This window comes from Podarcis filfolensis (assembly GCF_964270895.1).
Source record: "Podarcis filfolensis genome assembly, chromosome: 15".
Taxonomy (NCBI): domain Eukaryota; kingdom Metazoa; phylum Chordata; class Lepidosauria; order Squamata; family Lacertidae; genus Podarcis; species Podarcis filfolensis.
The window spans coordinates 31630309-31646445 of NC_139618.1; the positions used below are offsets into that span (position 1 = coordinate 31630309).

The following is a 16137-nucleotide window of genomic DNA, read 5'->3' on the forward strand; positions in this document are numbered from 1 at the left end:
CACGACCTTGAATTGATTTTGTGATTGAATTTTGAAGCCAATTTCATTGTGGTGCTGATACAGGGGAGAACTTGGAGTTGCACTCACTGCCAATTTCTGTATATTTTGGAAAGTTGCATTTGGATACCTTTGAACATATTGGGTTGTATCCAGTTAAGTACTACTCATAGTAAAAGGTAAAGGTACCCCTGCCATACGGGCCAGTCGTGTCCGACTCTGGGGTTGCGCGCCCATCTCGCTTAAGAGGCCGGGGGCCAGCGCTGTCCGAAGACACTTCCGGGTCACGTGGCCAGCGTGACAAGCTGCATCTGGCGAGCCAGCGCAGCACACGGAAATGCCGTTTACCTTCCTGCTAGTAAGCGGTCCCTATTTATCTACTTGCACTTAAGAGTGCTTTCGAACTGCTAGGTGGGCAGGAGCTGGGACCAAACGACGGGAGCTCACCCCGCCGCGGGGATTCGAACCGCCGACCCGACGATCGGCAAGTCCTAGGTGCTGAGGTTTTACCCACAGCGCCACCCGCGTCCCACTACTCATAGTAGACCCATTGAAATTAATTAATCTAAGTTTGGCATGCCCATTAACTTCAACTAGTCTATGGTGAGTAGGACTAGCACTGGAAGCAACCCAGTGCAACCACATTTTGAATTATAGTTCCCAAGATCAAGGAAAAAACAGGTTTTCATTTATTCTTGGATATACAATCGTACCTTGAAAGTATAATGGAATCTGTTCCGGAAGGCCGTTCGATTTCCAAAACATTCAAAAAGCAAAGCGGAAGCTCCTGCAGCCAGCTGGAAGCCCTGTCAGATGTTTGGCTTCCAAAAGAACAACTGGAAGCTGGAACAGTCACTTCCGGGTTTCAACTGTTTGGGAGCCAAAACGTTCGAGAACTAGGCTGTTTAACTTCCAAGGTACGACTGTAATAGGATGCCATTTGAACTAAGATGGTGGACTGAACCTTTCAAAACTGCACTTATTTTTCGGTTTCTTAGAACTCCCAAGGCTGATAGTGAACTAATACTTCTTTTAAAATAGGTTTTCTTAAATTGTTTCTGTACTTAAAGATCTAATGGCTCTGGTTGTCTGAGACTACACAGTCCTAAGTAAGGAGGTAGACTCCACCGTGGGAGCAGGGCCTGGGCGGGAGTGTGCTAAAGTTCTGTCTAGTCCTGTTACATGGGATCAATTCCAATCTGTTACCTCCGAGGATGTGGACAGGCTGCTTGGACAAGTGAAACTGACCACCTGTCTCCTTGATCCTTGCCCATCCTGGCTGATAAAAGCGAGCCGGGAAGGGCTGGGCGATGGGCTCTGCGAGGTGGTGAATGCTTCCCTCTGTGAGGGAGCCTTCCCAAACCCGCTGAAAGAGGCGATCGTTAAACCGCTTCTTAAAAAAACATCTTTAGATCCGACCAATTTGGCCAACTATCGCCCAGTCTCAAATCTACCATTCTTGGGCAAGGTGATTGAGCGGGTGGTTGCCGAACAACTCTAAGCACGCCTGGAGGATGCAGACCATTTGGAATCCCTTCCAATCGGGATTCAGGCCTCACCATGGGACTGAAACTGCCTTGGTCGTGCTGGTTTATGATCTCCAGCGGGCTAGGGACAAAGGCGAGAGCTGTTTCCTAGTTCTGCTGGATCTCTGGGCGGCCTTTGACACCATCGACCATAATATCCTTCTGGACCGTCTAGAGCGGCTGGGAGCTGGGGGCACTGTTATACGGTGGTTTCCTTTCTCCTGGGCCGTGTCCAGAAAGTGGTGTTTGGAATACAGTAGTCGCTTTGGAAGACAATAATCGGGCATCCGAACAACATGACCAGTCCACCGAAGTTGATGTTGAAGAATCATTGTTTTGACACCGGTGATCTTTGCTTCTTCCAGTACACTGGCATTAGTTTGCCTGTTTCCCAAGTGATGTGCAACATTTTTTGGAGACAACCTTGATGGAATCTTTCAAGGAGTTGGAGATAACGTTTATCAGTGGTCATTGTGTCACAAGCATACAGCATAAAGGTAAAGGGACCCCTGACCATTAGGTCCAGTCGTGAACGACTCTGGGGTTGCGGCGCTCATCTCGCTTTATTGGCCGAGGGAGCTGGCGAACAGCTTCCAGGTCATGTGGCCAGCATGACTAAGCCGCTTCTGGTGAACCAGAGCAGCGCACGGAAACGCCGTTTACCTTCCCACCGGAGTGGTACCTATTTATCTACTTGCACTTTAATGTGCTTTTGAACTACTAGGTTGGCAGGAGCAGGGACCGAGCAACGGGAGCAGGGACTGAGCAACGGGGATTCGAACTGCTGACCACCTGATCAAGTCCTAGGCTCTGTGGTTTAACCCACAGCGCTACCCGCATCCCTAGCATACAGTATGCATACAACTAAATATGGGTGTATAGTTCTGCAATTCCGAAGCTACTCGTCTTCCAACGTGCTCTTGAAAAATTATGCAACGCTACCCCCGTTGCACCGCCCTCCCAGCTCTACAATTCTATAAATCCCATTGCTTACCAGATGCATCTGGCTGCACCGGCAGAGCATAGAGCCCTGATCTCCTTCCCCGGCCACGCCCCTCTGCATCCTGTCACGTGGAGAACTGTGGCCACACCCGTCCTGCCCGTCTCCGAATTCTACCAACCGGGAGCGACACGTCACTGCTCGCGCGCTCAACCAAACTTCCCTGGTCCCTCAAAAGACAGCCTTCCCCGCCGTCTCCCTCACCTCCGCCAATCAGCGACGGAGACGGCGGAGCGTGCCTCTGAAACCTCCCCTTTGGCGAAAGACGCTGGCCTCGTCCTAACGGCGCTCTTCGGAGAGGCCGCCCCCCTCCGTCGTGATCGGCAGCCGTCTCCGCCAACCGCTGGCCGGCAGTTGGGCTGGCGGGAGGCGGGCCGTCTCTGCCGCAGGGAGTGGATGCGCGTGGAGCGGATGGCTGAGGGAGCGGGCTGAGGAGAGGCGCCCGAGTCACACAGGTGAGGGGAAGCGAGCGGGCGCCGCTGCAGGGCTGGGGCTTCCTGAGGGGGGCGGGAAGGGATCTGGCCGGGGCCTGAGGGAGAGCAGGGGAGGCTGAGGGCTTCTGCGCGAAGCTGGCCTGGCGGGGCCGGCGGGACCCGCGACCTCGGAGCGAGCTGGCCGCCGGCTGAGGCGGTTCCGCTTTCTTCTGCCTGGCAGGAGCGGCGACGCCTTCTTTGAAAAGTGCCTTCCCTTCAGCCCTGAAATACGGTGCTTATTTCTCCCACGCCGGTCACAAAGGCCCATGTTGCCGCTCTTTAGCACCCCAGCCGTGTCCCGGCTATTACGCGGAGGGCAGGGCCACAGGCCCCTTCCCTCGAGGGGCTTGCGGTCTGCAGAAGATGAACTCTGAGGGAAGCGGTTTTCCTTTTTTAAAAGCAGCAGCAGCAGCAATGCAGCCGGACAGGGTCTGTGTTGCAAGAAGCAAAACTGCATTCGGAGAGAACAGTGGCACGTCCCCTTTGTCATGCTGGTTTCCCCCTCATAGAATCGTAGAGATTTCTTTGAAATGCTTGGGGAGCTTTTAAAGTGGTAAAACGGTTTTCCCGCTTCTCCAGCGGCCCATCTTGAAATCTAGAGTGGCACATGCCCGTCACCACCTTTAGCTTTGCCTAGATCTCGGCCCAAACTTGGGTCTCCAGCTGTTTTTGGACTGCAGTTCCCATCATCCCTGACACGGGTCCTGCTTAGCTAGGGGTGATGGGAGTTGTAGTCCCCAAACAGATGGAGACCCAAGTTTGGGAAACCCTGATCTAGGCAATGCATGCTTAACTTTATTAAGGAAGGGTTCCTCTTCCCTGCAAATCTTAAAAGCCATAGCAAAGCTGTGAAGCAAGATATGCCTTCCCTGCTTCGTTGGCAACCTCCTTCCCCACCAGGGGCTATAGAGGCAGGACACATGCTTCATGTGCAGAAGAGCTCAGGGTGTCTCCAGTTAAAAGGCCTTGAAGAGCTAATGGTCCTTAATGCAGACAACTGTGGACTAGATGGACTGATGGTGTTATTCATTGTAAATTAGCTTTATTTAAACAAGCAGACAAATGTTTGCAAAGCAGACCTCCCCTATTCTGTTTCTATAAGGATATGCTCCCCACCCCATTTCATAATATTGTGGCAAGTTTCTCATGAACCATAGAATTCCTTCCTTTCATTAAGAAATGTACTGGTGGCACATGCGTATGTGTAGATCAGCAGTATGGCTAATCAAACTCTGGTTAATCCCTGCACATGCAAACACCCACAGAACATGCAAACAAGCCCTTGTACTCACACAGCAAGGCAGGGTTCCCTGTACAAGGTCATCTAAAAAAAATTAATGATAATTAGTTCTATAAAATTTATTAGACCACCAGGGTATCAAAGAGATACTGAAAGCATTTCTTCTTCCTATCTCTTTTTAGTCTTATTTGGACCCTTGGCAGATATAAAATACTGTGTCATAATTACTCATTTTTGCACTCTTTGGGACGGGGCATTAATTGAGGTAGTAACTGTGTGCCTTGTGTTCCTAGAGGTTGGAGCCTTTAGTCATGTAATAAATATCCCCAGAAATAGATAACATTTCATCTTCAGCTCTCTAGAATCTGCTGAGATGAATTCTCTCATCAGAGTATAAGGCATATTGATTTTTTTTTAAAAAATGTCCTCATGGTACAAAAGATTTGTTTCTTAAAGGTTCTGCTTGTGATGAGGATGGTCATACTGGTGAGTAAGCTGTAGTCTTGGAAGTTGAGAACATCCAGTGATGCAGCTAGCTATATTAGTTGTAGGTATACAGTCAAACCTTGGTTCCCAAACGCCTCCGTTTTAGAACGTTTCAGCTCTCAAACGCCGAAAACCCGGAAGTAAGTGTTTTCCGGTTTTCGAACGTTTTTTGGAAGCCAAATGTCCAACGCGGCTTCTGCTTGAGTGCAGGGAACTCCTGCAGCCAATCAGAAGCTGCACCTTGGTTGTCGAATATTTCAGAAGCCGAATGGGCTTCCGGAACGGATTACGTTTGACAGCCGATGTTTGACTGTACTAATTGGTGTAACATGTCTCTCTGTGTGTTATGCCTGACATTGCTATTAAAATACCAGAGGCATATTTGCTTGATAGATGTGGGATTTCAGATGACAAATACTGTACAGACACATCTTTTAGACTATCCCTGCACCCCACCCCTAGCACAGCCTTGGGGTCCTCAGTTCTTAAACTACAGCTCCCATCATCCTTAACCACTGGTCATGCTGGCAAGGAATGATAGGAGTTGTTGTCCAACAACATATACAGACTCAGGGTTGAGAGGCTGCCTTAGCATCTCTTAGCAAAAATGAACTATGCTTTTTTGGGACAGTTCATTTCTCTCAATTTCATATCCATATGTGTCGCTGGTAGATTTACCCATTTGTCTACCAATCACTATTGCTCAATATTTACCTAGTGCTATCAGTGTTGTAGACAGTGACAAGCCAATCAGAGTCTGCTGCGCTTACACAGTTGCATCAAGTTACTTAAAATGGCTTCTATTTGTTTTGTACTACTGAATTTCTGCTAGAAAATGCACACTCAATATTTGTGTGTGTGTTTTAACATGATGTTTGCGGTTTGTAAGATACTGGGTGGGAAAATAAAAGTAACGTTGAAATGTATTAGTGAATATATTTTGTATACTGTGCTTTATTTTCTTTTAAAAATCATTGGCGTCACAAATGCATAGATAGGACCCAATTTTGGTACAATAATGAATGCATTTTCTTTTAATATATTTGCAAAATTATGACTATATAAGAGAAAATTCCAATTCAGGCTGTCATTACACATTTTATTTATTTATTAAAATTTTATACCGCCCTATACCCATAGGTCTCAGAGCAGTTCACAACATAAAGTTACAATATAAAAAGCACAAAATACATAATAAAAATGATTAAAACATTTAACAATACTAATGTATACAAACTAATAAAAATACATTCCCCAACAAAAGCCTCTAAACAATACCCAGCCCACAAATATAAATACAAAATCCAAATTAACATATAACATTTAACATTTAAAAACAAGTTATAAACAATTAGCTGGCATAGGCTTATTTTATACCTGAAAGCTGCTATGTTAATGTGTCGGAACAATTGATGTTGGCTAACACAGATCTATGAGTATATACTCAGAAGCAAATCCATTGAGTCCACTGGAACTTACTCTCAGATAAGTGTGTATGGTATGCAACCTTAGAGACTTTATATGGGCAGAAGATGGTATTGGATCAGTTCCTCTGAAAAATGAATGCTTTTGTGTGGAATTGTGTCACTGAGATTTTAGATTGGTTCTCATAGGAGGGATACCTTGTAAATGACCCAGGAGATGACCTGTAATGTTATAATTTAGAGAGCCTGAAGACTTGGTTGCACTAGTTCAGTTTAAAAAACCCCAACAACCTTGGTGATCTCTACTTTCTGTTTTCCTTCCAGGTATTTAAGGATTACTTGCTGTTGCCTTTGCCAAAATGACCAAGTTAGGCTTCCTCCGCCTCTCTTATGAGAAACAGGACACTCTCCTCAAGCTCCTGATTCTGTCAATGGCAGCTGTGTTATGTAAGTTTGAGTTTAAAAAAATTATTCAGGGATAACTATATGACTATAAGCATCATCTGTATATGCTGGTTCATTTTTTATCTTATGCCTTGATGCTTATACCTAACATAATGCTAGATGCTTCTTTGATGGCTATAACAGTTTCAAACTATTAAGCTTCCACATAGCAAAGGACCAGCATTAAAAACATTTTACCTGTACAACTGCATTAATATTCCTTCTTTTTGTGTTGCAGCTTTCTCTACTAGACTCTTCTCTGTATTAAGATTTGAGAGTGTCATTCATGAATTTGATCCGTAAGTATTCCTGTTGCCTCTTAGTAGTCTACTTTGCTCTGAGAGAGCAATTGTTCTGCTATGTACAGGTGTTGATTGTGGTGTTACCCAGAAGTATATTGATAGATTGTCCTTCTCTAATGACAGGGCTTCAAAAATATCTGAACGATAAGCGTTTTTCTGCAGAAAATTTTAATAGGGTTATTAACCTTGGTGAATTCAACAGTAGAAGTAGTATCAATTTTAGTTAGACCCATCTGGATTGAATAGGGAATTGATTTTAAAATGTAAAGATGAAAGTATAGTAGAATGAATGTTTTCGAAAGTAACTTCTGAAGCTGTGAGACCAATGACAATTCTGTTTTTCAATGAAACACTTAAATCAGTGGTTTCATGAACATGTTTATGGGAGATGGAGCTTCTTTGCTTCAGATTTCCAGTATGATTTAGAGAAGGTTGTATAAAGCAATGCACTTTGTGTTGCAGTATGCCAAATGATATATAAAAGTAATTTGGATGCTTTTAGTTGCTTGTGGTGAAAACTGTTTGGAGTGTTTGTGTTTGGAAATCAGATCCCTACCAGACCGAAACTGGAAACATTTCTCATCAATCAGGCCGATGTATTAGATGTGGCAGTGCTTTTCCATACGAACCTTAGTTGAAGGCTCAGACTGTAATATGAGGAGCAGCAAATAGTGTGTTGTATATGCAGCTGAAGAGGCACTCAGATTTCTGTTGTTATCACAGGTATTTTAACTACCGCACAACTCGCTTCCTGGCAGAAGAGGGTTTCTATAAATTCCACAACTGGTTTGACGATAGAGCATGGTATCCGCTGGGTCGAATCATTGGTGGGACTATCTATCCAGGTAAAATGATGTTCGGAACTTTGTCCTTTTCTTAAACTGTGGATGAAAAGTGCTAGAGAGAATGGGAAACACTTGCCATGCATCTTCCAGAACGGTTGTAGTGTTTTGTCAAACTTATTTAGAGCAATTAAATATCCTGCTAGTATTGAAGAGGCTTTACTTGGCCATTTGGAGGTAGGCATCACCCCTTGCTGGATGAGATTTGGCTCATATTTCCAAGTCCTGCACCTGCTCATTCTTTTCTTTTGCATTTGGAAAATCTGTGATTTCTTGCCAATAGAACATCTTTCCTTCCCTCTGTCTCAGGTTTAATGATCACATCAGCAGCGATTTACCATGTTCTGCACTTCTTCCACATTACAATTGACATACGAAATGTGTGTGTTTTCCTGGCCCCCCTTTTCTCCTCCTTCACCACCATAGTAACGTATCACCTCACCAAAGAACTCAAGGTAAAAACAAGGATGGGTCATGGTTGCAATGCTTCCTAGTGCTAATTTCATTCATCTCTGTAAAAGATCTGAGGCTGGTATTATTAGTTTCTAATCGTTGCTTACACACAATTTATGAGGCAGTTAACATTGTGCATGTTCCCTTTAATTCATATATATGATGCAATTGTATGTTTGCATATGAAAATCTTCATTTTTTAAACAAGAAAATCCACATTCTACAAGTAGACCTCATTTGCAAACCTGAATTGTAATGCATACTTGCTAACTTGAAGCCTGTACAGATCTTAAAGTCAGTATTGGGATTGATGAGGAAGAAGGAACCAGGAAGTCTTTTGTTACATATCGTGAAAGACAGTATGGGCAATCAAAGTTCAATTTTCTTTTTAATCTCTCTAGGATGCAGGGGCAGGTCTCTTGGCTGCAGCAATGATAGCTGTGGTACCTGGTTACATATCTCGTTCTGTCGCTGGATCCTATGACAATGAAGGTAAGATCAGTGTTTAAAGCACACTGCTTACTGGCATGTTGAGATTGCATGATGGGGGGTTTCTTCATGCGGTTGACTCCTATGCCTTGTTTATTTCCAGGTATTGCTATATTCTGTATGCTTCTGACTTACTACATGTGGATCAAAGCAGTGAAAACAGGCTCCATTTATTGGGCAGCCATGTGTGCACTTGCCTATTTCTACATGGTAAGTGATTTTTCAATAATGCTTTGCATTTCTTGAGCAGCAGTTGTTTCACCCATCAGATTGATCTTTCATCATCAGAGCTGGCTAGAGTGAGTGGAATTCAGCCTACCAAGCTGAATATGTTTTGCAATCCTGGACCCAACATCACTGCAAGTTTGTGAAGGGACTAGGTATTGGTAATAAGGAGTGCTCAGCACCGCTACAGAAATATTGTTATTGCTGTATTTGTGGGAGGGGTGGTGGTGGTTGAATTGGTGATTGGTGCCATAACAGTCAAGTTGTCTGTGAGCCTTCAGATTCTCTTGTGTAAATTTTACTTCAGTCATGAATACACAAGAAAACCTTAAGCAATCATCTTCACATCCCTCCATCTGTGAGATCAGGCCCAGGCCCAGCTGTTTCTCACACTAGCTCAACAGAGGTATTGAGTGGCCTTTTCATTTAGCAATTGAACAAGGCTCTTTTTTAAGAGTATGCCTCTGTAGTATTGACTTCTACTTAGAAGTTTAAAATATTTTGCTTTGTGGAGTAAACAAACAATAGTATTTATAGATGTAAAATGCTGTGCCCCCTTTAATCTTTTTTCAGGTTTCTTCATGGGGTGGTTATGTTTTTTTGATTAACCTCATTCCCCTTCATGTACTGGTCCTGATGCTAACTGGACGATTCTCCCATCGGATATATGTGGCTTACTGCACAGTATATTGCCTAGGAACCATCTTATCAATGCAGATATCTTTTGTTGGCTTCCAGGTGAGAAATCTGGGATACTGAAGAAAGTTGGTTGTGATTTTGTGCAAATCCATGGCTAGCAGAACCTTCCTTACTGTATGATAGGGAAAAGATAAGATCATCCATCGGGATCAGTCCTCAAATAGCATTTCTCATTTAATAGAGGAGCATTATTGCATTGTTGCCTCTTGATAAAATGCCACTTTTGCTATAAAACAACCGTATTCTCTCTTTATTATACTTGCCACAGAAAAGCATGGTCTTTCTGGGCTTTACCCAGATCGTTTAGCTCTGCCTCAGCCCCATTAAGATAAATGTTATTGAACTGAAATAGAAAATCGGAGGGGGAGACACTCATCAGATTCATATAAAGTAACAATAATAGAAACGGGGCTAGTAGGTAAATGTATTCTATGTTGGACTAATTGTCCATGTGTACAGCGATAATTCTTCGTGGCAAAGGAGTGGCTTACGTATGTGAGACTGTTGGCCAGAGACAAATTATTTAGTTGTCACATAATGCAGCTTAACGGTGCATGTTTGTTCTTTCCTGCAGCCTGTCCTATCTTCTGAACATATGGCTGCCTTGGGTGTATTTGGCCTGTGCCAGATTCATGCCTTTGTAGATTATTTGCGCAGCAAACTGAACCCTCAGCAGTTCGAGATTCTCTTCAGGAGCGTAATCTCCCTGGTTGGGTTTGTCCTTCTGTCAATAGGAGCTGTTCTGATGCTTACAGGTGCAGTTGATGCTACTAAAATACATGCTATTCCTATACTTTTACAGTAGGAACAATATTTTTCCTAATCAATAGAGAATTTGCATGTTTTTGTCTGGAACCATTTTTTGCATTAAATATTTTAGTACTTGTTTTTCTCAGCTGTGTGCATACACACAGTTGCTGAACTGTGTAAGCATTTGGTTTTGCCATGCTGGGAATAACAGTTTTTATTTAGATACATTCTGAGTAGCAATAACTGAATTATTAATATCCTTATTATATGTTGAATTTGCTTAAGGAAAGGGGAAGAAACCTGTTTTGATATTTACCTGAAAACAATGAAAAACAAATATCACTAGGGGTCCATCAGGTTTTGTTTTACCTTTTAGGAAACTGAACTTTTAAATTTGAGCTTTGGGGAAATTTAGGTATAGAATATGCATATTGGAAATGAGATATTGTGTAAACTTGTTGAGAGATATTAATTACTCTGTAAACTTGAACATGTACATTTGGATCTCTTAATCTCACACAGGAAAGATCTCCCCATGGACTGGCCGCTTCTATTCACTGCTGGATCCTTCCTATGCGAAGAACAATATTCCCATCATTGCTTCAGTCTCTGAGCATCAGCCTACCACATGGTCATCCTACTATTTTGATCTGCAACTCCTTGTTTTCATGTTCCCAGGTGAGTTTAGCATAGCTTTTTACTATGCTTTCATACCACCCACCTTCTGCGGAATATCTGACTCTTGAGTTGGTGACTGCTAGTCTCTAAAACACCCTTCCACCATCTGGTGCCCTCCAGATATTTTAGGCGACCTCCATTATTCTTGACCATTATCCACACTGGCTGGAACTGCAAGGAGTTTTAGCCCCAAACATTTTGAGGGCTGCAGGCTGGGAAAACCTGCCCTAATGCATAGATGTAACTCTTCTGGCAGCTGACTCATTTCTTTTCTGTTACAGTTGGACTGTATTATTGCTTCAGTAATCTGTCTGATGCCCGCATTTTTATCATCATGTATGGTGTGACCAGCATGTACTTCTCGGCTGTGATGGTGAGTACTGAGAGTTGACTTATGGGACTGGCAATTTTTTCATGGAATCTCTTTGTTTCTGCTGTCCCTATGCTTCCGCAGTTTTTATTTCATTTGCATGGTAGCCAAGCACTCAGTATGCCTCTGTCTTAACAGGTTCGTCTCATGCTGGTATTGGCCCCAGTTATGTGCATTCTGTCTGGCATTGGAGTCTCCCAAGTGTTGTCAACTTACATGAAAAATTTAGATATCAGCCGACCTGACAAGAAGACAAAAAAGCAACAGGATGCTACTTACCCCATCAAAAACGAAGTAAGTGGCTATGTGAGGTTACTTGCTTGTTAGATTCTTATCATACTTTTCTGGAAGATACTAAAAATATGACTCAAAAGGAGAAGGCCGGGTACTCCACTAAGATGTGCATAGGAAAGAAATATGGTGGGAATTGCACTTGAATAGTCTACAGATCACCTGCTATATATGGGTAACAGTTTTTGTGTTGTAAGTAAGGTAGTTTCTGTATAACTACTGAGTGGCTGTTTCACATTTTGATGGCTACTCTTGCTTTCCTAGGTTGCCAGTGGCATGATCCTGGTCATGGCTTTCTTCTTGATCACCTACACTTTCCATTCAACTTGGGTAACCAGTGAAGCCTACTCTTCTCCCTCCATAGTGCTGTCAGCACGTGGTGGTGATGGCAGCAGAATAATCTTTGATGACTTCAGGGAAGCTTATTACTGGCTTCGTCACAATACACCAGAGGTATAAATCTCTACAGGGCTGGTCTCTGCACACACATTGAGTTTGTTTTAGGTGCCGTGGAGAGGTTGGAGGGCCTGCCCTAAAGGAGCAGGCATGCTTCCTAATCTTTATGTTGCCTGAAGTTTAGTCTAAAGCACATGTATCAGCTATTATACATACTTTAAATATTTCATTCACAAAGATTCCTGAGGCAGCTAACAATACACAAAAAGAAAATCATTAGACAGCAGTATTTGAACTGATAAAATAATCTACAGATTCAGTAGGAGCATCATGGATCAGGTCCTACTGGGGAATAAAGCATTGCTTCTCGTAAAAATCATCAAGGAGGTACCCTGGGAAGTGAATGGGAGTTGAGGACAAGGGTAGGGATTCTGAGTAGGGCCTCTGAAGATGATTTTGATGATCCATCAAGTTTATTTGGAAGCAGGTGGTTAGTTTACATTTTAGGGAATCTGCATATATTTTCTCTTTCAAACTGAAATATTTGTGGTGGCATGAATGTTCAATTACTGCCTGATTATGTATTTGTAATGTCATTATATGAAAGGACTGTTGCCCAGTCTGTCTTGTTGGCTTACATTCTTGGCACTGGTACCTGTCTGTGTGCTGTCTCTAATTGTCTTGAATGAGCTTCAAGGTGGGGAGGGAAAATGCTGTTGGCTACTGAATCTGTTGAATGTTGAACCTTCATAATCTGTTGAAACTCCATAATGTTTTATAACTAATTGGGGGGGGGGGACATTCAGATACTTAGTATTAAACTAGATTCTTCCTCATCTCCCAATAATTTAAAATACATATAATAAATTGGCACTGTACAATTCTTGTAAATACTTTTAAAAAAGCTTTTTTGAAAATTACTAATGTAAAATGGCATGTGAAGAGTCTCCAAGCCCAAGCAGAATGGTTTCTAATTAAAACACTTCTATTATTAAAAATACTTTGTCAGCATATGTATAAAATCTGTTCACAGTGGCAAATTCATCATTCTTCTGTTATGCAAAAACCTGCTTCATATGGTCACATAAGAATTCTTGAGAATACTGTCATTTCCATTCAACTGATAATCCTAGGATACTGACCCACAAAGAGAAATTTTTGTAGTCATTTTGTCCTTTCACTGCATCACAAATCAGCTCAAACTCATTTACTGCCTTTTAATTCAGTACATTGATTGCTTTTTTCTGTTTCGAGCTCAGGATGCAAAAGTAATGTCCTGGTGGGATTATGGATATCAGATAACAGCCATGGCAAACCGAACAATTCTTGTGGATAACAACACTTGGAATAACACCCACATTTCTCGAGTTGGTCAGGTAGGTGCAGTAGCTTTGTGAATTCCAGGGTTTCCCCCCCCCCCCCATTGCATTCCAGAGAAACTATGAAGGCATTTTGCAGTTTTCTTGTCCCGGCTGTTTATTATGAACTACAAAATTGATTGAAGGAGTTAAGACTCTTTATTTATACGTAGATAAAAAAAGGCATGGTAACTAAGATACGTGAATTTATAAGCTGCTGTTTGTTTAATTTTCAGGCCATGGCATCCACGGAAGAGCGAGCTTATGAGATTATGAGGGAGCTGGATGTCAGTTATGTGCTGGTAATATTTGGAGGCCTCACTGGATATTCCTCGGATGGTAATCTCATACCTGTATTGTGCAAATTTCCCATGAATGGACCTTTAATTGTTCTTTATTAATGGGTTTTCTGCTCTGTTACATTGACAAAGTTGCTGCTTCTTCCTTAGATATCAATAAATTTCTGTGGATGGTGCGAATAGGAGGCAGCACAGACACTGGAAAGCACATAAAAGAGCATGATTACTACACACCAACAGGAGAGTTCCGTGTGGACAGGGAGGGCTCTCCTGTGCTGCTTAACTGCCTCATGTACAAGATGTGTTACTATCGCTTTGGCCAAGTCTATACAGAAGCCAGTAAGTCACTTTTATCTGAGCACTGCAAATGAGAACCAGAAATTTTGCCTAGGAGTTGTGTTTTTGGATGATCCCTGGTCTTCTCTCTGACACGTAATTAGTGTTTATAGCATAATAGATTGTGGCAGGGGAGGTTTTTTCTTTCAGTCACACATTACATCCTGTTTAATTGGCTTCCTCTCACTCCCCTTTTATTTAACAAGTCATTGGCTGTGAATTGATGGAAAGCTGGGGGAGGGGGGGAGTTGACGTTGAGGCATCTACATTTTTGCTAACATGAACAGATTTTTTTCTTACAATGGTAAAACTAGACTTAATAGGGAGAAGGGCACCAGGGAACTGACTGAAGCTACTTTTGTTAATTCTCTCTCCCACCTCTTTTCCAGAGCGTCCTCCAGGTTATGACAGAGTGAGAAATGCTGAGATTGGCAACAAGGACTTTGAGCTTGATGTATTGGAAGAGGCATATACCACAGAACACTGGCTAGTCCGAATATACAAAGTAAGTAGTTGTGCTGCGTGTGGTGTCTGTCTGCTTCCAGACACTGAGTTTTCTTTCCTGTATTTGAAAGTCATGGGAGAAATGTCGCATGGGCCCCATTTGCTTCTGGAATGGTATGTGTCTGGGCTGTTCAAGGTCCTAAACCCTATAAAGTAATTAACACTGTCTTGCTACAACATTTAGATCTATCATGAGCCACTACATCACAATACAAGTGAAGTGGAATGGTTGCTCTGCTTTTTACCCAGACAGGATGGTGTTGGGGAACGATTGGAGCACATTAAATTACTAGATTTCTCAGCAGCACTGAATAGCAAAAGCATAAAGAGCCATTTCTTTCTCTATTGAATATATAAAATCCTTTGTTAATTGCTAGGTTAAGTATCAGATATTTCATTGAAGAGTCCTCGGTTTTTACTGGTTAGAGACCTTTTCCCTAATAAAGCTAAACTGCAAAAAACATTTTTTAAAATATTAATTTTGCCTTAACAGGTAAAGGACTTGGATAATCGTGGATTGTCGAGAACGTAATTTGCCTTCAGATACACCATAATGAGCACTGACCGAGCCATTGCCTGTGAAGCAGTTGGATTTTTTTTATACTGTTTGTCAGTAAGGAATTGGGATTTAATTGCCCAAGAAATCCCGTCCTCATGTAATGAGTCTGTATTAGATGGAATGATTTTTATAAATATGAACCGGCTACCAAATCAGAAACAGTAGCTTTATGATGGGATCATTAAAAGGGGTATGGAAAAAGTGTGCATTTGTATTCATTTATCTCTGTCCCTTCACTTGATGGTTTTGAACTGTATTCTACATGATCAGACATAAGTAACTCAGAGAAAGAGGATCGGTCAGCACTTGAATTACTTTTCCTCGTTCCCTCTCGTAAGAGAATGAAACAGCTGAAATAGGTCTTCCACCTATGCAAATAAGGCTAGCTTCTTAATTTTCACACACACTTGCCATACAAAAAGCAAGCCTCCCTCCAGCTGTCGCCATTGAAGGAATCAAAGTAATTTGTGTGTAAATGAAGTATATTTTCATATGCAGTAGGCATCTTAAAACCTAGGCACTTAACATTTGCATTAACACCAAAGTGAGTCTCCAGACATATCACGTGTATTCTAAAGGTCAGGGGTGAGCAAAACCAAAAAGTGGCAACCATATTGGATAAATGAACAAGCCTGACTGAGAATTGTCTCCTTGTTCTCATGGCCTTTACTTTAAACGCCTGGATTTTGAGCCAGATTCCCAGTGTTTTAAGCTTCTCAAGTACAAGTTATGCTTAAGTAACTAGCACTTTGGCAGTCATAATTTACCTTTATTTACTGAGCTCACTGTTCAGTGAGGTTTGCTTTCAACTAAGTATAATAGGATCCTAAATTTGCAATGCTCTTCAGTGAAACTTAGACCTAGGATTTCTGCTAGAGTGGTCTGTCCTATTTTCCAGGGGACAGTCCTCTGTTTGAAGTTCTTTTTGGTCTAAGTCCAGTTTAAAGAGAACCTTAAGAGAAACCAGGGCTCTCAAAATTGCCCATTAACTGCTAC

General features: G+C 42.4%; 1 protein-coding gene across 1 annotated transcript; it reads left to right on the plus strand.

Annotated features, from left to right (window-relative positions):
* The first annotated feature begins 2621 nt into the window (after positions 1-2621).
* Positions 2622-15342, plus strand: STT3A (STT3 oligosaccharyltransferase complex catalytic subunit A). The gene is made up of 18 exons (XM_083588598.1): positions 2622-2978; positions 6471-6593; positions 6829-6889; positions 7616-7737; positions 8044-8189; positions 8589-8679; positions 8780-8886; positions 9475-9639; positions 10175-10355; positions 10873-11028; positions 11310-11401; positions 11537-11692; positions 11954-12142; positions 13345-13461; positions 13680-13782; positions 13893-14081; positions 14468-14583; positions 15076-15342. Exons 2-18 carry the CDS (start codon positions 6506-6508, stop codon positions 15112-15114), a joined length of 2118 nt encoding a protein of 705 aa, XP_083444724.1. The 5' UTR covers positions 2622-2978; positions 6471-6505; the 3' UTR covers positions 15115-15342.
* The last annotated feature ends 795 nt before the right edge of the window (positions 15343-16137 follow it).

Excerpts from the sequence above, each read along its gene's own strand:
- STT3A (XM_083588598.1), top strand. The coding sequence starts at position 6,506 with ATGACCAAGTTAGGCTTCCTCCGCCTCTCTTATGAGAAACAGGACACT. Across the intron at positions 9,640-10,174 it reads TATCTTTTGTTGGCTTCCAG|CCTGTCCTATCTTCTGAACA; the intron begins GTGAGAAATCTG and ends TCTTTCCTGCAG. Across the intron at positions 11,693-11,953 it reads CTTACCCCATCAAAAACGAA|GTTGCCAGTGGCATGATCCT; the intron begins GTAAGTGGCTAT and ends TTGCTTTCCTAG.